The sequence below is a fragment of the Neopsephotus bourkii genome, unplaced genomic scaffold (genome assembly GCF_033783945.1).
Source record: "Neopsephotus bourkii isolate Nb327-2 ecotype Australia unplaced genomic scaffold, CSIRO-AGI_Nbou_v1 NB_598, whole genome shotgun sequence".
Taxonomy (NCBI): domain Eukaryota; kingdom Metazoa; phylum Chordata; class Aves; order Psittaciformes; family Psittacidae; genus Neopsephotus; species Neopsephotus bourkii.
In genome coordinates this window covers 160392-180385 of record NW_026901098.1, presented here as the reverse complement: position 1 = coordinate 180385, position 19994 = coordinate 160392, and the positions used below count along the sequence as shown (strand labels likewise).

At 42.6% G+C, this 19994-nt stretch overlaps 1 protein-coding gene across 7 annotated transcripts in view; it reads right to left on the bottom strand.

Moving 5' to 3' along the window:
- LOC133211416 (transducin-like enhancer protein 4) overlaps positions 1–2298 on the bottom strand; it is a 101982-nt gene extending 99684 nt beyond the window's left edge. For 5 of the 7 annotated variants that reach the window (XM_061351773.1, XM_061351775.1, XM_061351774.1 and 2 more), the window contains exons 1-2: positions 1662–2298; positions 1131–1228 (exon numbers count right to left, since the gene is read on the bottom strand). In XM_061351773.1, coding sequence (XP_061207757.1) covers positions 1131–1228; positions 1662–1706 — 143 coding nt within the window. In that variant the 5' untranslated portion in view covers positions 1707–2298. The other 2 variants (XM_061351778.1, XM_061351779.1) reach the window with 2 other exon arrangements.
- Positions 2299–19994: the final 17696 nt, after the last annotated feature.

Sequence of the window (19994 nt, the reverse complement as noted above, 5' to 3'; positions counted from 1 at the left end):
CATGGGTACTTCATAACACAAACCCGACATTCTTCTGAACACAGGTTACTCCCCTTTTCAAGCGTTTCTCCAACACAGAAATATGCATTCAGCTCTTGCTTGGGAGTTCAGGGTGGGGTCTGTACTCTTCCTCTTTCAAGAGACACTGTGCAGTACCCTCATCCTGATCTAAGTAAACTGCATACGGTACGCAGAAGAGTATTTTTCTCCAACTAAGAAAACCCAACACTTCACAGAAAACCAACAGTTCACAAAAGAAGCACACAGGGGTTAACACCTACAACACTTAAGCTTGAGAAGCCACTTACAAATCCATAATTTGGGGTTTGGCATTTTTATTGGAAAGGGTTTTAGAGATACCTCTTGCTTTCACTCAGCCCCCAGGGGAATAAAACACGTATCACCACTTCAAGGAGCAAAAAGTTGATGGATTATTCTTTTTTTCTTTTATGACGACAGAACTGCAAGGAAAACACGGCAAGCAATTTATGGAATACCGTGGTAAACACAAACACCTCCGCTGTTGGGTTTTTTTTTTTTTTTGTTTGCTTGTTTTAGGAAGCCGGCTAAGCAATCCTACCAGAAATCACTTGTCACTCTGAGGACACAGCACTTTTCCACCTAAGGATAATGAAATAACTCGCTGCCTCACTTCCAGGTTATCAGCACTTGACATGTCAATGAAAGGCGCGAGGGGGCCGAACCAAGACAAGATGCGTGTCCTGAGCTGCATTTTGAAGGAAAGAGGACCAGCCCAGACATCCACACGTTTTTCCACTAACCCCCAACACCACCCCCTTCTTGCCATAAAAATCCCAAAACCCTAAACAAAACAGAAAAAAAAACACAACAAAAAACAGCAACAAAAAAAAAAAAAAAAAAAAAAAACCAAACCGAAACATCACACACTGGAGCGTGGGGATAGAAAGAAAATCCGCTCTCCCCACTCCGCTCGGAGCCCTTGCAAGCCCCCGTCCCGGAAGCCCGGACCGGCGGCGGTATGCGGAAGGGCTTTGAGAGCTGCGGCCGGCCCGGATGGGTTCGCTCCGCGCCCGGGATCCGCCCGGGCGTCCCGGCGCCGCAGCGAGCGGAGATTTCGCGCGGGGCTCGGGGAAAGTAGGCTGCGTTACCTGTGGTACTGAGCCTGCAAGAACTGAAACTCCTCCTTAATCCGATCGCAGGACTCGGAAATGGTGAATTTAAAAGGCTGCGCTGGCTGGTGAGGAGCCTGCAAGCAAGCAAGAGCGGGTCTTTTAATCGCCCCCTCTCGCCCGCCCGTGGCTCCCCCCGACCGGTCGCCGCCCGCCGCTGCGCCCGGCTCCTCGGAGGCGCCGCTTCCCTCGGGTTCCCACCCGCCCTCCCGCCTGGGGCCGGCGACGCGATGCCCTAACCTCCCCCGGCTACTGCCCCGACGGGGCTGCCGGCGGAGCACGGCCTGCGCGGGAGGAGGCATCGCCCGCCCGGAGCCACCGCACCGGCCGCAGCTGCTGGACGCGGGGCGGGCGCCGCGTCCGCCGCCGGGACCGCCGGGCGGGGGCAACACAGAGGAGTCAACCCCGGTCCAAGGCGGCGGCGGCGCGGCGGACAACAATAAGAAAATGGCTACAACTCCGCGGTGCCCGCGCTGGAGCGCTGCCCGAGGGACCGCCGCCACCACTCACCGGGTGCCGGGTCTGCGGGTACATCTTGCTCAGGTCACGGATCATCCACGCCGCTTCAGGGGGCGCTGGAGGCCGGAGCAGCAGGGATCAGCGCTGCAGGCGCGGCGGTGGCGGGCAGGGACGCCCCGGCCCTGCCGCCCCGAAGCTGGCGGGGCACCGCCGACAGCAGCGGGGCGCGGCGGCGACGGCGGCGGCGTCCGCGGCGTGCAGGGGCCGCTGCCACATCCCCCGGGGGCGGTCAGCGGGTGGCGCCGACCGGCTCTCCGGAGTGCCGCCGCTCCGCGGGCTCTGGCGGGCGGCGAGCCCCGTGCGATGGTGGGCGAGGAGGAGCGGGAGGAGGAGGGAGAGAGGGAGGGAAAGCCCCTCCGCCGGCGCCGGTGCGCGCTCCGGCGGAGATCCCCGCCGGCAGTTTTCTCTCCTTCTGCAAACTTTTATTGCTGCCGGCGGCTCTCCCGGCGCAGGGCGGAGCTGCCGCCCCGGCGGGGAAGGGCTGCTCGCGCGGGCGGCTCAGGCGGCTGCCCGGAGGTGCGGTGCGCTTTTGTGTGGCGGACTGGTCCTCGCTGCTACCGGCCGGACCGCATCTCCCCTACCGCTGTCGGGCCGCTCTTTTCCCGTTCTTTGTGTTGTCGGTTTGTTTGTTGTTTTAATTAAAAAAATAAAAAGAGAGCGGGAAAGATGAAGCAGAAGATACACTCCGGGCTGCTTTATTAATGTCTTTTTTTTTTCCTCTTTCCCTCCTCGCCTTTCGAAACTCCGGTAAGTGGCAGCAGCAGCTGCAGCGCCACGCAGGACGGAGCCCTGTGCCCGGTCCGCTTCGGTCCGGTAGGCTGCAGCTCTGCCCTGCCCGGCGCAGTCCTGCCCGGTCCGTTCTGTCCGGGCCCACACCGCCACCACTCCGTGCCGCTCGCAGAGCCGGCTGTGGCGCGGTGACTCCTTTGACCAAATTTAGCCGCGGCTCGTCATTAACATTCTGATACATATTCAGGTAGCCGGAAGAGCCGCCGCCGCCGCGGGGCAGACTGGGAAACGCAGTCCTCCCGACGGCTCCGCTCTCCGCCCTACCCGCCCTCTGCAGAGTACAGGACTTCAACTCCCGGCGACCACCGCGGTGCCTTCCGCAACCCCCCTCCCGCACCCCTCTGCCGCTCCGCCCATGGAGGGCGTCGCCGGTAACCAATAGACGGCGGCAGCACATTAATCGCCGTTCTGTATTAATGCCCATCATTTCGCCGGTGACAAATGGGCATGCGGGCCCGGGGGTGGAGGAAGAGAGGGGAGGGCGGCCCCAAGCTCGGCCCCCACGTGGGGACCTGACGCCGCGCGGGCTCTCAGCCAACCAAGCTGCTCCTCCTGCCTCGCTGCTCTCGTTCGCCCGCCGCCCGAGGAGGAGCCTCGAGATCGCTGGCGTTCCGCCGCGCCGGCGTTCGAACAGGGGAAACATTTGTTCAGCCGTCAATCAAAGTAACGTGGGACGGTGTCGGCTGTCGCTGCCGCCGCGGCTGCTGCTCCCACCGCCTCCTCCGGGCGGGGCGGTGGAGCGGGGGCCTGTGGGGTGCGCCCTCCCCTGCCTTGCGTCCATTCCGCGGCCACCGCTGGCCGCGCACGCCAATTAGGGGGCAATGTCTGCTTAAAGAGACAGGTGACCTGAACCTTGCCTCGCATCAGCTCTCGTGCCGGGCCGGGCCGCGCCGCGCCGCCCCGGCCCGGCCCGAGCCAACGGAGGTGATGCAGGCCTTCGCAGCCGCCAGTGCACCCGGAAGGCGCCGAAGCGAGGGCAGCCCTCGATCTTTTGAAGTCTCTTGCGCCGCTGTGTCCCTGCCGTGCCCTGGGCCCCGCGGTGTGGCCCGGCCAGGGGAGCGGTGCCGCGTTATAGCCGCTTAATGCGACGCGATGCGAGAGGTTTTTCCGTGCTGGCTTTGCTTAGGGGAGGCAGCGCTTGCTGCGGGAAGCGGTTGCAGGGAGAGGGTGTGAGCTACTCGCCAGAGTAAGATATAAAGGCTTGACTTTTACGTGATGTACTGTACAGGTACGCTGGCATTTGACTTGGCGTTTTCTGCGGACTGGCGGAGGGTGGCTGGGCGCAAAGGGCCCTGTTTCTGAAGGGGTGGTAAGCGTTCCTTAGAATTACTCGTGGAAAGAAAGGGGCAGGCGACGATAACCGCCGCCTCTGTGATGGGCAGGATGAGGAGTAGTCTCCGGAGGGTCTTCTGCGCCCGCATGCCTGCTGCACCACTGCCCCACCGCCACGGGCTACCTGCGACGGGAAGGCTGCCTTTAAATAAGTAACCGGATGAATCTGCAACTAGTGGTTCCGTGTCCTAGAAAGACCCCACAACAGCTCTTCTGGCGAGCCCCAGCGCAGGCAGTGCCGTGCAGTGACGCACACGTGAGGGATAGGCTCAGGCTGTGTGGTTTCTTCTCCGTGTCTGTAATGCTTAGATTTGCCTTCAGGCAGTTTGTATTCCTGATGAGCTGCAGTGTAAACCTGCATGCAAAATAGATGGCGTTTTAGTCTCGTGATTTTGGTGCCTGTATTCCGAATCTACAGTCGGAACTTGCACTCAGCAATTAATGCCCTAACAATGGTGGCTCAATTAGATACGCTTAATATTTTTTGGTCATAAATTCTTTCTGCTGCCCGCAGATATCTGGCAAAGGCCTGCAGCTGCTGAGCACCTTGAGGCCTTGATGGGACATGCCTCTGAGATTTCGCCACAAAGATTTTTGCCTTTCTTACGTGATCTCTGAGGATTGGTACTGTAGTCAAGATCTCAGGACTAAAGAGCAGAGATGATACTTATGAAGGTAGTAATGATATACATCTTCTTTACTACGTAGACACAGAGTTGCAGTAGGTGGGGGATGAAAATCTCTCCTCTTGTTGAAGTAGAATTTGTAACCAAAATCTGCTTTCTCTATGGTGAGTGCAGTAGCCACTAGCATTTGGAGTGGGTTGTGGCAACTGATACTGAATCCTTTTGAAACAATTTTTTGCCTGAAATGATGTATGGGAAGTTCACCAAAACATGTACTTTTCACCTTCTGTTTTTATACCACTGAAAATGTCTGCACGTTGGGTACGCAGTACTCAGTCTTCATCCCACTTGCATATTTTGTTTCTGCTGGAATTTTCTTTTTGCCAAGTTCCTAATCAGTGTTCCAGTGGGATTTAGACCTTTAAATATTGTTTCAAGATCTGGAGATAAACCACCTTCCTAATTGCAAAAACACCACTCAGTGCATTTTACAATGGAATCCCCAGCCTGGAGAAGGACGAGTCTGGTTATAAACTAGACACTATATCTGAAGAAACTGAATTCTAAAAATAACAGCAGGATTCGTTGTTCCTTGTTGCCTTGCATGAGTTTGGCATGAGGTACAGAGCTCCAAAGAGAAAAGTATTCAACACCTTGGAAGGCAAAAAGCAATCAGGCTTTTGGTCAAAGCAGTCTACTGTCTTGTCTTGAAGGACAAATTATTCATTGAAGCTGAAGCACTGCTCACTCTTGCTTGTCCCGTTAGTCTTCAGTGAATTTGTGTGCAGAGTTTTGCAGCATTCTGGCAAGATCCATAAAAACCCAGAAGTTTAAGAGAAAGTGTGCTATAACTTGCCACTTTTAACTGATGTGAATTAAGATCAGAATGTTAAGTGTCATTCTATTTTCCTATCTTCTGTCACTTCTGACACAGCCTTGATGGGTCTTTAAATATAGGCTGTTTTGTATTTAAAGTTCCTTGTTTTTTCCTTCTTTTATGGAAAATCTTCTATGGTAGGTTATATAACCTGTACTATTATCTACCAAGTAGAGAAGGTAGCTTTTAAATGTTTTACACATCTTGCTAAAGATTTCTCATAAGTAAATCGACTGCAAGAAATATTTAGGCAGTTTTGTATGTGCAGTAAGTGTGCTGAGTTTTGACTGGTGTAAAAAAACCCGTATGAAATATCACAGATGAGCCAGGGGCTGCAAAACATCATATCCATTCTTGTGTTACCAAGAAAAGCAACTGGTTATTTCAGTCTTACTAATTCGTAACTAATCTGCATTTGTTTATATTCAAAGTCTAAGGTCTGAAATGAACAGAACAATCTGTGCTTATTTATGTATTTTACAGGATAGGTGAAGAAGAAACTGTTTTCCAGCTGAAATTTTCTAACCCACTTCTAGACTCTGGTGGCTTATTTTTGTTTTACTTTTTTTTCAGTCAAGTCATAACCTTGATACAGAGATTTATCAGTGCCAGAGGACCTTTAATAAAGGGTCCAATCCTGAGGCCATTTTGTGTGTAACCCCACAGATTTCCTGTCTGCAATGACTGTAGCTGAAGACCAAGAGAGTTTTGTGCCCAGCACTGTAACTTATTACGGTTTATTTTGGGACCAAGTTGCTAGGTCACCATGCTTTGTCAACTGTGAGCTCCACACATACACTCACTTGCAAAAATGAAGTGTTAAACTAATAATTCAGTCATTTCAAAACACCTCAATCTTACAGCAGTACACATATTTAAGTGTACTGTGTGACAAATGCACTTCTTATCCTTCAGAAAGATAAACTCAGTGAGGTTTTCAGTTTAATTGGCATCAAGTTCTCTCAGCTTAAAACTTTTAATTATGGTGTTAAGCCAGGTTTTACTAGCAGAAGAATGTAACAGCATGACACGGTTTATGTTCTCATGTTTTACAAGTGCTGTCAAGTGACCTTGTCTCAGTATGTTTTTAAAACACTCCCTACGTACAACTTTCTAAATTAGTGATTAGTGACCTTAGGGATATGTTGTAGCTAGTAAGCACATTAGGGTAATTTATGGTACTAACTATAATACAATAATCTGTAAGTCAATTTATGGGTAGCTGTCTCACAAAGCAAGAGTTTTGCATGTTCCAAACTATTTTTCAACGAAGGCTTTACATTCTTCTTTAACATTGCCAAAGTCCCATTTCATAATAATAACCTTCCTAGTCTTCAATTATATACTGAAATTGACTTGCATGCTGTCATAGTGCAGACTCAGCATGCACAGGGAATCGGGAGTTTAGATTGTGAAACAGTTTTATCTTCTTCACACCCTTTCTTAAGAGCAACATTCATGAGTAAGACGTACACACCTTTTTTAGTAGCTATGGAATTAGTACATGAAAAGATTGTGATTAGCAGAGAGTGATTAAAAATAGCTGCTGTAGATACATTGTTCTAAAACAATGGAAAACTCTTAATTTGACAGCAGTGTATTTCCACACGATGAACAGCTAGGGCTGTTTTCTAAATACACGTTTCCTTTCTAAGAAATGGGAAGAATTATTCCTTTCAGAATGGAAATAGTCAAGATGATGTGCTTCAAGTAAATTTACTAGTTGCATTGTAAACTTCTGCTGTTTTACGGGCGTCCAGGAAGTTTTGAATTGTTAGTGTATTCACCATTGAAACTTTTAAACAGTAAATGGATTTTGAGAACCCCTGAATGCATTCTGTTTCTGTGTTTAATGTATAGATGTACAGTGACCCTATATATATGTACATAGATATATCCATAGAGTCATTAATGCTTTCTTCAGAAAATCGTCAACATTAGGCTTTTGTGGATCATATGCATATTTTGAGGTGATGTGAAAAGTAGTACCAAGTCATCAGATGTGTCAAAGCAGCATGTGAGGTTACCTTTCTGTTATCCCTGTTCGCCTGGGTCTGGAGAGTTGAGACTTCATGCTTTGCTAGCATGGGTTACATCGTTGTGGGGCAGCCTTGCTTTTCTTGTCCTTGAGATGTTTTTCTGTTCCTGCCCCTGATACCAGAGAGGAGCCCATCTGGGAGTCCAGAGTGACTTCCGTTGGACACAGAGCTACTGTGAGTCTCTTGGAGTGGAACAAAATGGATTTTGGAAGTGGTAAGACTCTGTCCTGTGTTATAGGTATTACTTACAGTAGGGGTCATAGCCTGGTCTCCATGAAAACTGAATGCAAACGATGCAGTTCTCTTCACTGCAACCCACAGTTAAAGAAAGTAAAGAGGAAATGACTGTTATTTGAAGGACTGTTTCTGTCTTTGTAACTACATATGCATACAGTGATCCTCAGGCCAGGTACTCCGTATATCAGCCAGTCCTTTAACCTACACCTGTCTCAAAGGTAAACAGTGATGTTTTCTTCCTGATAACTTATCCTTTTGATGAGGCAATGTCACCAACCTTTGTAAAGTTTACTTAAGAGAACAGTGACTGGGGATTTACTCCCTAATTGCTTTTAGCTCAAGTGAGTCCATCAGGTTTAATGACACTGCTTTGAATGAACACTGGTATAAAAGAGAGAAGAGATACAACAGACAGGGTCAAACTGACTGGGAAATAAAGGGCAATCACATTGCTTGTTTTCTGAACAACCTGCAAGATATGTTGGGTGGAACTTAATGTGAGCCAGTTGAAAACAAAACAAGGAGTAGTTTACTAAATAAACCCATTTTTGTTGTTTTTTTTTTTTTTAGGTACTGAAACAGTGCATGCTATAACAGAGTCACTGTGAGAAAAAGAAGGAATAGAGTAAAGCTGAAGATAGCAAATGAACAGTACCCCCTTTAACAGCAGTCAGTCACTTCCTGCAATCAAAGCCATGCTAGCATGTGGCCAGTTCAAATAAAAATTACTGGACCAGAGCCAAACACGAAGAAGTAATTGGTAATGTGTTTTTTCAGAACCTGCCCATCCATCAGATGTGTCACTCCTCCATAATACTTTATTGCCCCCTCTGAAGAAAGATCTTTAAAATTCATTTTGTGCACTTAAAAACAAAGTGTCCTTGTCCTGGTTTATAATGATTCTCTTCTAGTTTGGGCTTGTTTTGTGATTTAATTACATTCTCTGCTATCGTGCATTTTTGCACAGATAGTTGCTGGAAATTTCTGCTGTGCTTAAACAAAGAATCTTTTGTGCTGTATCAGCTTGCGTTTTCCTTGGATTGTGTTGTGCTGGTGTCTTTTCACTGACTTCAGCGCTTGAGTATTGTAGTCATAGATAGATTCACTGAGTAGACTGTAACAAACAGATTCATTGGCCCTTTCTCTGTGCTGCATCTTACTAACTATCTGTGGGAAATGCCCTTTACATTGTTAAGGCGTATGCACTGTTACAAACAATAAATTAACTTTAACTGGAGGAAGCTTTAAGACTCCTAGTACAGTAAGCTAGCAAAAAAGAGTTTATAAAAGCTTTATACCTACCAAATGTCATGGATATTTTTGCTAAAAGGTGCTATATCAACGCCAACTAAAATGTGCTTTTCTACACCAACGTTTTACTATTGGCTTTAGCAAACAGATATAAACAGTGATCTGTAATTTCTTAATATGAGATAGCAAGGGAGAGATAAATACTAGATTCATTTAATTGAAGTGATACTTTTTTTTCTATACGGTTAAAGAACAAGAACACAGTTGCAGAAAGATTATTACTCTGAACAGTGTTCACAGATCTGTTGTACCAGTTTTATAGGGGCTGTTAATGAAAACCCTCAAATTACATACCACAGTCTAGCTAAGAGGTCAAGTACTGTGGTGCCAATTAATTCAGAAAGAAGTGCTTTGGATTCTGATGTTTAGACTGCTTTTTCATATTATGAAGTGCCACAGCTCACAACTTGTGTACTGAAAAGAATGTAAGTACTCATGACAACACAGCAGTGACAGCATCTTGAGCAGGCAGAGATGAGGATAGACATGCAGTTTGGTAACAGAGAAGGGTCATACTTGAATAAAGAAAGACCCTCCCCTTTAAATGAGATGTGGATGGGGTCTGTGGGTGTGGGAGAGAAGAATTTGTACTCACACACTGTCTCCAACCCATTCTTTAGGGAATTTTTTAGCTATAAATTTACACTGGGTATGTTTCTAAATCAAAAAGAAGTGTTCCCCTCCCTGGAAACTAAAGACTCAAAAGAATAAAAAAGAATTTTACAGCTCTGACACCTAGGATTGATTAACTTAAATGCAATAACCTGAGCCCAAAGTCTGATTTGTCAGACAGAGTGTCTAGATCTTTAAATCATATATCAAATCAAAATACAGAGCAAGTGAATGGATATTAAAACTGTTTTACCAACTCCACCACTCACTGCCTGGCTTTGGACAATTTATTTTCACTTTTTCTAGAGAACCGTGGTAGAGAAATGTGCTGCAATTAATGTTGCACAAGGTTGTGGAATCTGTAAATTATTTATTTCAGGAAGAGGATTCAAGTTTAGTGTATGCAAATCCAGGAAACCCTGCAAAAACATGCAATTCATGTTCCCTGTGGCTTTTACAGAATTGCAGGGGTTTCCCTGACATCAACACTTGTTTTAATCTCACAAAAGCTACAAATCTGGCAGTGTCTGAAAAGCAGCCCGAGAAATGCTGATCTAATAGTTGCAACTAAGTCAAGATAATGCTTTAAGCATTTGCTTACTTCACTTCCATGATTTGTGCTTTTAATTCAGTGGACTTAGTCACTAGATTAAAATGAAGCTCATGCTTAAATGCCTTGCTGGACTTTTACCAGATTATTAGGTTTATGATTTAGGTATCTTTCTTAACCTTGCTGAGATCAGATCTCCTGGTTTAAAATGGTCTATCTAAAAGTAGTGGGAGACTTAGATTTCTATGAAGGTCAGTTTGGGGCAAGAGATCTCTCAGTTTTCACAGGTACTTTTAATTATCTAAACATTGACAATTTTCTGTTCAGTAATATAAACTTTCAAATTGCTACTGTGTCTGAATCATACTCTTGTAGCACATATTTAGTTATTTCTTTCAAAGCAAGGCTAAAACCTATAGTGCTCTATTACGTAGAAATATCTGCTGCATCTTTGACTTACTCAAATTAATTGCAAGGAGTCTCAAATTAATTGCAAGGAGCCTATTGTATTCAGTAAGCATTACTGAACAGTATAGATGGCCTATAGCATCAGGCTCGTAATCGCTGTTTTAAAGCTGAAATATAAGGCTTTTACATTAAAGTAGGTATTTGGGGGTTTATCTCCATAAAAACAAATCTCTGCATAGTTGTAACATTCCAAGGTGTAATGTGAAACAATAGAAGGCAATAAGTAGCAAGAAGTGTTTGGGGTTTTTTAGGTAAAAACAGGCCTCTGGTGTTTTACCCAGCACCATTCCAAGCAGCGGTTTGAAATTTACTGTCACAGGTCAATATTCAAAAGGTGAGTGATTCGTCTGCACTGTGGGTTGCTTTGATTTGTATTGAGTAGGCAGAAGTGTAGACCTCTGAATGTCTATGATACAGGAGTATTTGTACAGGAAAGGTGCTGCTGCTTTTAATTATCACATTAAAATATCAATCACTCAGTATGCTGTAGGCAATTTCTATTTCTGATTAGCTTCTGGGAATACACTATTTACATTTGATATGACAACTTAGTTTTTAAGAAATGTGCAGTATGGCCACAATGAATAAAAATTTGTTTCAGCCTTTTGGGATAAAGGGTCTTATTATTATACTAAACAATGGAATATCAGAGTTTTGTTTTGTTTTTTTCACCAATAGTAGTCTCATTTGAATGTTTTCCTTTATTATATCATTTCATGTTTACTTAAAAAAATATTTTCTGCTCCCTGAATTCCATCATGCACTCAGTAAAGATTGAGCATCAGAAAAAAATGTACTCAAATGACAGAGTAAAATTCAGGAACAGCTGTTCTGGTTTTGCATTGGTGGATATGCATGTTGCTGAACATTAGTGGCACACATTTTATACATACATGTCCTGGTTTTGAATAAAAGAAGGTACCTTATTCAGATGACCATAAAAGAAAACGTATAACTGACTGTCAAGAGTTTGTCAAAGTATAGCATTCAAAGATACTACTGCTGTGTATTGTAATATTAAAATCTTGGATATTTCACCTGAAGAGAAGTACAACTTTGGAGAACCATAAATCTTTTTACCAGCAAAACTGCCTGAGAAGTTACCTATGAGTAAACTGGAGTTAGGGCATTTTCTTAATAGTAAATCTGATAAAATCCAAATAGTTTACGTATGACTTAAGATTTGCCTGACTGGAAAATGACATTGCTCATTAATGAATAGCAAATCTACATAACAGCTTAGGACAGGAACTGAAGAATGCTCTACCTATACGAAATTACAGAGAGAATTTAGGGAGCGAAAATGCAATTATTAGAACTGGAAGATGGCCAAGATCCTTGGGTTTACTTCCGTGTTCTTATTAGAAGCTATATATTATATCCCATTTATTACTGTAATTTGCTGTACAGTTGATGTGGGGGTTTTTTTGATTGGGTTTTTTGTTCCGTTTTTTTTTCTCTGAAATGTGTTGGGGTTTTTTCCCCCCTTTTTGGTTAAAGAAAATGGTAATTTCAGTGGCTGGACTTGAAAGTTTAAACACATACAGGTATGCTTGGTCTTCAGCATTTAAGCAACCTGTATTGAAACACTGGTGCTAGTTTAAAAACAGTATCACTAAGAAGTTACCAGAGCTCTACCAGAGAGACCGAAATGAGTAGGTATGGTCAAGACCTACATGGTTCTATATTGCCCGTAAAAACATAGCTTGAAGTCCTTATCCTGTCAGGTCTTCAATAAAATTCTCACTGACCTTGGTGAAGGGAGGACTTCAGCATGACATTGTCAGTGCTTACAGTTTTAGCACCAATTTTGCAGTACTTGGCATTTTTATTATACTTTCAGCTCTGAGTCTTGTTTGTCATGAAACTCCCAACTTCATTTTTAGAAAGCCTGTGCCAGGGTCAAATCTACTAAAGATCAACAAAACGATTTGATGCCCTGTGAAGACTTGTTTGTGGATCCTGATTTTAGACAGCCACACCTTGTATCTTGCTCCCTTATTAGTCAACAAGTCCACACTTGTAATGAGAGGAACTGGCACAGCTAAAGCAAGGAGGAGCCTTAGGTCCTCAGGTTGCTCTGGCCGTGGTATACACACTCTCAGTTGCTCATAGTTTTTTTCCCAGATGCACCAAACAGTACCCCTGTAATGGCAGATCTAGACAAGCTGACATGCACTCTCCACCTAAACTTGAAAGTTTCTAAAGTAACTGGAGCTCTAAATTACCAGAAAAAACAATATTCAGGACATTTGGGCCATTTCCCACTAGCTTATTTTAGGCTGCTTTGTCATATTAGCTGTTGTGAACATCTTTATGACCAAAACATCCCTACTGTAGGCACAGAAACCGCCACCTTGCCAAGCCAGAGCTAGACATATAAGAGAACGCAACACAAATCCAGCTCTGATAGTACTTTGGAAGAGTTGTGAACTGTGCTGAGTACAGCTAAAAGTAAGGAGACTCATGTTCCCTTCCTCTAACCTTCTTCACTTACTGGAGACTAGGGAATGGATCCAGAGCTGTGGATCTGCTAAAGTGTCTGCAATTTTTTTTTTTACAGATTAAGCTTTGATTTTCTAGTTGCAGAGAAGAAGTTTGCATGTAGCCTCTTAAGGACACAGCTCACAGGGCATCTGAAAAGAACCTAAATTATGCATTTAAACAAAGGCCAAAAAAATATCCTGATTATTTTTAACTCAAGCAGACAACCTTTTGGCTCAAGTCATGATTTTTCAGAGCTTAGCATGCAAAATGTGGAAGTTACCTCAATGAGACTGTTCCTTCTTCCTGAGCAGGAGGTAGAGGTGTTCCAGGGCAAATTGGCTGTAATGAGTATCACCACTAGTAAACATCCCTAAAAAGTTTTCCAGTCTGGTGAGAGTTGACGGGATCAGGAAAAAGTTGGTACAGTATGTCTGCTGGCTGTATGTTTATTGTATCAAAGTATCTTGGGCATTTGTGAAGCTTTTACATCATTAACTGCAAGTCCTTTAAAAAATGAAAGCTCCTTTCATCTTGATGTACTTTTGTGTAGCCCAGCCCTATAGCAGAACACAGGTCTATATAATAATGTGTACCACTAGCCACTAACGAAAGCTCAGAATATGTATGTTACAGGCTCAGTTCACTAGGACAAAATTAGTTGCTTACATTCAATCCAGTTATCTGTGTATATATTTTTTCTGCACTAATCACTAGAGCACTGAGTGTTTCGCTGATAGCTGACAGTATCTCCTTGGAGTGCAATCAGATTTCTACCACTGATAGGCACATCTGAAAGGTCCTGAAGTTTTTAGCTTTCCCACAGTAAATAGTTAACTTTTAATTGGTACACATCTTAGCCACAAGAACACTCAAGGTTTCTTATTTAAAGAACAGACAAAAATGAAGGACTGAAAACTAAAGAAAAATACAAGCACAGATTTCTTTATACCTTATTTGAGTGAATGTGTGTGGTTCTTTGATCATATCAAAAGAAAACTGTTGCTGACGTGCTGAAAAATAAAACAACATAACATATGGCTGAAAGCATATCAGCATAGTACTTCTGGTTTTACACCAATTTCTACTGAATTTTCCTGAAGCACATTTGCTATTATTTTACAAAATGTATTGAACTGTTCATATTTTTGCTATTTGCTGTTGTGACAGTTTTGAAAAGAGCTAATTCTTTTAAGTAGTCTACTGTCATCATACAATTTTTTAAAATTCTTTGACACTGAATTGCTTGCTAGGCTAATTGCAAATCAACAGTTGAAAAACGTAGCTTACAAGTTTTAAACAAGGTGCATGTCCTATATCATACTCCCAGGAGTGGCTGACTGCGAAAGTACAAGATAAATTCTTTTCTATGCAATCTCTGAAAAAGTTTTATGTGAAAAACACCATATGATGAGCTGGGGTGTTTCACACTCTGATGCTGGAGGTATGAACTCCTATGGAAGTGATAAGTAGACTCTTCTCAGTCACTGTGGTTAAGGACATCTTCACCTGTTCAACTTGAAAGACATAGTGGGAATCTCCAGATTCTGTGTATGACAGTCTGGTATCTGACTCTGTTAAAGGCTGTAGGTATTTTTTTCATTTTTATATTATTCGCCCTTGTTCAAAGACCTTAGTAAGTAATAATGTGCAGGGTGAAGATCACCGATATACTATATTAACAGGCATTTTCTAGAATCTGTTACCACACTAGCAGAATTGCAAAGACTTGTAGCTTTCAACAACAGGAGGAAATTTAGATGATGAGTTCCTTTGGTTTTACTGTTAACTTTAAATAAACTTATGTAGTATAAGTATTTTATACACTTAAGTGCTGATCTAAATAAATTGTACATAATTATCCACATTTAAATTCTTATTAGCAGTGACATTTATTATGGTGGATTATCTTCCAGTAGAAGTATTCTTACGGATTTCAGTCTTGAAGTTAGGAATCAATCTAAGTTTTTAACAAGTAAATCCATTTTTTTTCCTCAAAGGATTTTAAAACATGGGCAAGTAGGGCTGTTGCTATTTGCATAGCAGGGAGCCAGCAGTAGCCGAACAGAATGACCTGCTTGTGGCAACACAGGGAGCTAATGGTATAGCCTGGAAAAGAAATGGAGCATCACAAAGGTCTGTATCCTGCCCTGTGGACTCTGCTGCTTTTCATTGTTATATTTTCCATCTACGCAAACTATTTTTTATTTTGATTGTTGGATTAAGTAGTAGTCAGGAACTGTTAAAGAAACAAGGAGATTAAAAAGAAGGAGAGTTTAAATTTTGCAGTGGTTCTGCTCAAAGGCTGTATGTGAAAGAAATACATCTGTTTCACACTCTGCATTTTAAAAAGCCACTATACAATGACAGCTTGTACCTTTGTGCAATGCAAGAAAACTAATAATTGAAAACCTCTGAAGGGCTCATGTCATGTTTTTAATGTATTCCTGTTCAGTGTTCTGAGTAGAAGTTTTGTTGTTGCTATGGGTAGGGGATAGATTGAGCTGATTACATACTGTGTTATAAATAAGTGTATTTTGTTTCCTGAGAATGATTCTTCCTTCAGTAATAGGAAAAATAAACAAAGGACGAAGGGTACATTTAAGGTTGCTGTCAAGACTTAGCTGTTCTAGACTTTCAGATTTCTGTTCTCAGCTACCACATTCTAACTATAAAATGTTTTCCTTTTAGTTTTAAATCCAATTTCTAAATCATTTAAGAAGAGACTTCTCCAAGTTATCCTGCAGCTACACAATTGCTGGATAAGCCTTTTATCTGCCTGAACTGCAAGGAAAAGTGGGAAAAATGTGGCTTGAATCTGCGTTTGCACTTCTGTGACTTTGTGACTGGCAGGAGCCCGATTGGATTTGGCATGAATTAGAGCCATCTAAAACTGTTCTGTTGTTGCTGACTACCTGAGACTCTGTGGGATAACTCATAACTGAAGGTCAAGTATAGTGGGCCACGCTCGGGAAAGGTGCTTTAACAAATGGGGAATCCTCAGCAAGCCAGCTAGATTAGTTTTCCAGATGGTTTCTACCAGTTGAACAGAGGCAAAAAATGTCACAGTCCAGATGTGACAGCAGCATTTCCAGAAACATACAGTTCTGCTTGGAAATAAACTTGCTTGGGGAACAGATAGTTGCAGTGACTCTCTTGAGTTCAGTGAAAGGTGCAAGCCATGGGCAAATGAATCTATTTAATGCCTTTAACCTGTTGGAAGTTCACATGGCTGCAGCTAAGCTGCCATTGAGATCAGAGTTAATTTAAATCTAGCTTAACCACATTGACACAAATTGCAGTCACATCTTGTACTGTGTAGACTCAGCACTAGTCATGCAATATCCAGCTGTTGGGTTTTTTTTCTTTTTCATGAGACCCCTCTTGTCTTTTCAGTTGAAATGTGCAATTGATCTTGTTATCTATTCTGCCGCTAAGAGACACATCACAATTCACATAGTGGCTGGGAATGCCCACGTCAATTCGTGTGACAGCCTTACAATTAAATCTTTGCTTCAGTCATCACTAATTATCAGCAGAATTTCTTGGTGCATTTTATTTAGAATTTTTAGCCTTGCTTTATATGTAAACAGCATCTTCATGTTGCCAGTAATTATACTGAGTAAAAGAATGTGGAACGTTTATAGCCAAGTTATCTCTGTGGGTTTCTAAAGGTGCACAGCACTTCAGAAAAAAAAAAAAAAACCCAAACAAAAAAAAATCCCCAAACAAACAACAAAACACACACACACACACACACACACAAAAAAACAACTCAAAACCCCCAAAACCCCAACCAAATAAAACAAACAGAAATAACCAGGAGGGATGATACTATTAATCTTTAATTTGTCCACTGAAATGCAGCCACATATAGCACAAGACAAAATGTGATAATTACTAGACTGCACAGAGTTGAACTACATAGAAATCCAGGAGCAGAAAGGAAGCAAACAGCATCAGGCAAACCACATGGGGAAGTTTAGGTAGACCTCGATACCCAAGCTGCAATTTAGCCATGACACAGACATTTACAAACATCTCCTTGGAAAGTACCATAATGTCTTTAGTGACCGCAAATATATATATTTTCTCTCAGCTCAAAGGCAGTTCACCGAAAGCAACTGTTAAGATGTTAAACAAAGGAACTGTTTACATGACCAGCTGTGCCATTTCCTGCAGCATTTCAGTTTCTATTGATGTTTATCAAGATGAAAAATGGTGGTTACATTATTTCATTATAAAGAGGTAAACTTCTGTATATGACCTCATATTACGTGTTCCTGGAAGAAGAGAAAGATACACCACTTACTCTCTGCTGTGTATTTGTTACATATATTCTCACATATACTACAGCAATGCACAACACATCCAGTTTGGGCATAAAAGATAAAGATTGTGTAATATTCACAGACAGCATGAAACTAATGCTCATTTTTTCAATCATTTAGGCATTTCCTTCACAGTATTTTCCTCAGTGGATCTTACATGGCATTAATATGGTGTGTTCTCTGCCTCTGTCTTTTCCTCTCTTTCAGACTTGTATTTTCTTGCTTGCACTGCCAAAATTGCCTAGTTCTAATGCAGGATCATACTTTGCTTCCTCACTTGCCCGTTTGTCCACTTTAGGCTAATGTTAGTAAACATTCCTTAAAGACAATCACTTTTAATCTCGTCAGAGATGCCTGTGTTGTGAGGGTGAAAATTAGTTATTAGCTTAGCTTTTCATCCATGCATAATAGGATGTTAAAATCAGAGACGTTTGCTTGGGGCCATGAGAAGCATCCCACTCTGAGCTTACAAGTTCTGAATTTATAAAATGCAGTGCTTTTAAAATAAACAAGCAGAAGGCAAATGCCAGTGTAAAATGAGAAAAATTCTCTTTTGTGTATATTACCTTTTGTGTAAGGAGTTTAAAGCATCTTCTTGACTGCAGTAAAAGAAGAAAAATGTGCTGAATCTTTGCTGATTCTTATCCCTCCTCCCACCTTTGTTGTAATAGCTGATCAACACAAAGAAAATATGCCATGCTCTTCTTACATGAAGATGGTTTTCATCAGCTTGGTCACTGCAGCATTAAGCATCTTAAGTGCTCATGCTGTAATCTATTAAATCCAGGGAACAAATAATACCAAGACAAAGTCAGCCTGAAAAAAATCCAAATGAAACTCATCTCTCACAAAATAGTGGCAAAGCCTCTCTTGGCACCTGTATTGCAAGGTAAAGGTGATGTCATTTAGAGAACATACAACCTAAGGGGTCCTCTTTTCTTTCTGCACTGGAGCATCTATGGCAGGACAGGGAGCCAGGATCTGCAAATACCCACAGAGAAGTTACAACTTCCCATTTTTCTTCACTCTTAATCCACTTTACTTATATCAGCCAGAGGAAAGGATATAGAGTAGGTGATAGTTCCCTTGGGGATATCTACATAAGAATCATGGTAATTGGCAATGAAAGCAATCAGTGAGTTCAGACACTTTCAGAGAGACCTCTGAATGTCTCAGAGCTCTCCTTTGTCATTCCCTGTACATGCATAATAAAAATGGCTACTGAAGAAACACAGGTAGGCATCCTGGCTCTAAATGCATGTATAATATAAAATGCAGAGTTGTACAGCAGTCTGCTGGATGACAGGCTTGAGTATTTGGATTGCCTACCAAGTGTTGATGAAAAGCCACACAGATTCTTAAATCAGAAACTCCAATTCTTCCTCTGTTCCTGTGTTCATTTTCTTTACCAGCAGGGGATGACTTATACTTTCAAAACTGATTAACATTTTAAAACTGTGGGAGCACTTTATGTGGCATTTCAAATAATTTTAACCCTTTAGCTCTTCACTGGAGTGTCTCCTTGGCATTTTTTTTTTTTTTCCTCTTTGGAATACAGGGTGTGTCAGTACATCAGCGCTTCCAGAAAGTAAGCATTTTGCACTACACATAAGGCAGTGGAGACATCAGTTACATTAACTGAATTTTGGCAGTACAGACAGGTGGAGGTTTACCAGCTTTCACCTCAGTGTCTAACTTACCCAAATGGGTGAAAGAAACAGCTTTGCCCTAAGGCTTTGAAAAACACAACAGTTTCCTTAATCCTTTTCACGTCCTGTTTGTCCCCAAAATAATGTCTCTGATATGGCTGCTTAAAGTCAACACGACTTATCCTTTTCAGCAAGTTTTCTCCTCAGTCAATTTTTTTTTGTTATGCTCTCTGTCACATGCTTGAACACATTGATGTACAGGCAAAGCAGGGACCCGCTGGTACCCAAAAATCCATCTTCCAACTGTGCTTAGAGCACAGTTGTGCTCTAAGGCAGTCAAAGCCCATTCTTCTAAAGCATGGCTTTATTCAATTAAAAATAAATACAGTACCTGAAGCCATTTTTCTGTTTCCATAGACAAATGTATAGCTGCAGTGTACGTATGGTCATTTGCAACTGAAGAAAACTTAAAGTGATGTCTACAGGCTTTTCTTTAGTTCACTCACGAGTGCTGCCACCTGTGAATTAAAAAGGTCAGCATCTGTTCAAGTCCACTAATTGGGTTGATAACATCGCTAAAGATACATGGAAAGAATCCAGTTCCAATGCTGCTTGAGTAAGGACAGTCCCTGTTGACCTTGGTGGGGCTTGTGTTGCAGGACACACTTTGTCTCATGACTCCAAGTATGTAAATATTAGTTTATTTTGCTTCTTACTGTTTTTCAGCAAACAGGAATCCAGTAACAGGAGAGTTATCCTACTCCCTTATAGTTAAGAATGCAGGAACAAAACTACATTTCCATTTTTCTACACGTTGTGATAAAAAGATGGACACAGGTCTTCTCTAGCTTATCGGTTTTAGGAACTAAGAAAAGTTGTGCATGTTCCAATAGTCAAGGACAGGAAAGAAGAAAATACAAGAAAGGCATATTACATGTGCCTCTGAAGATGAAGTATACATTTCTCAGCCTACATGACTTTTAACCTTTCCATCTTTCACTTTCCAAGTCCACATTAGC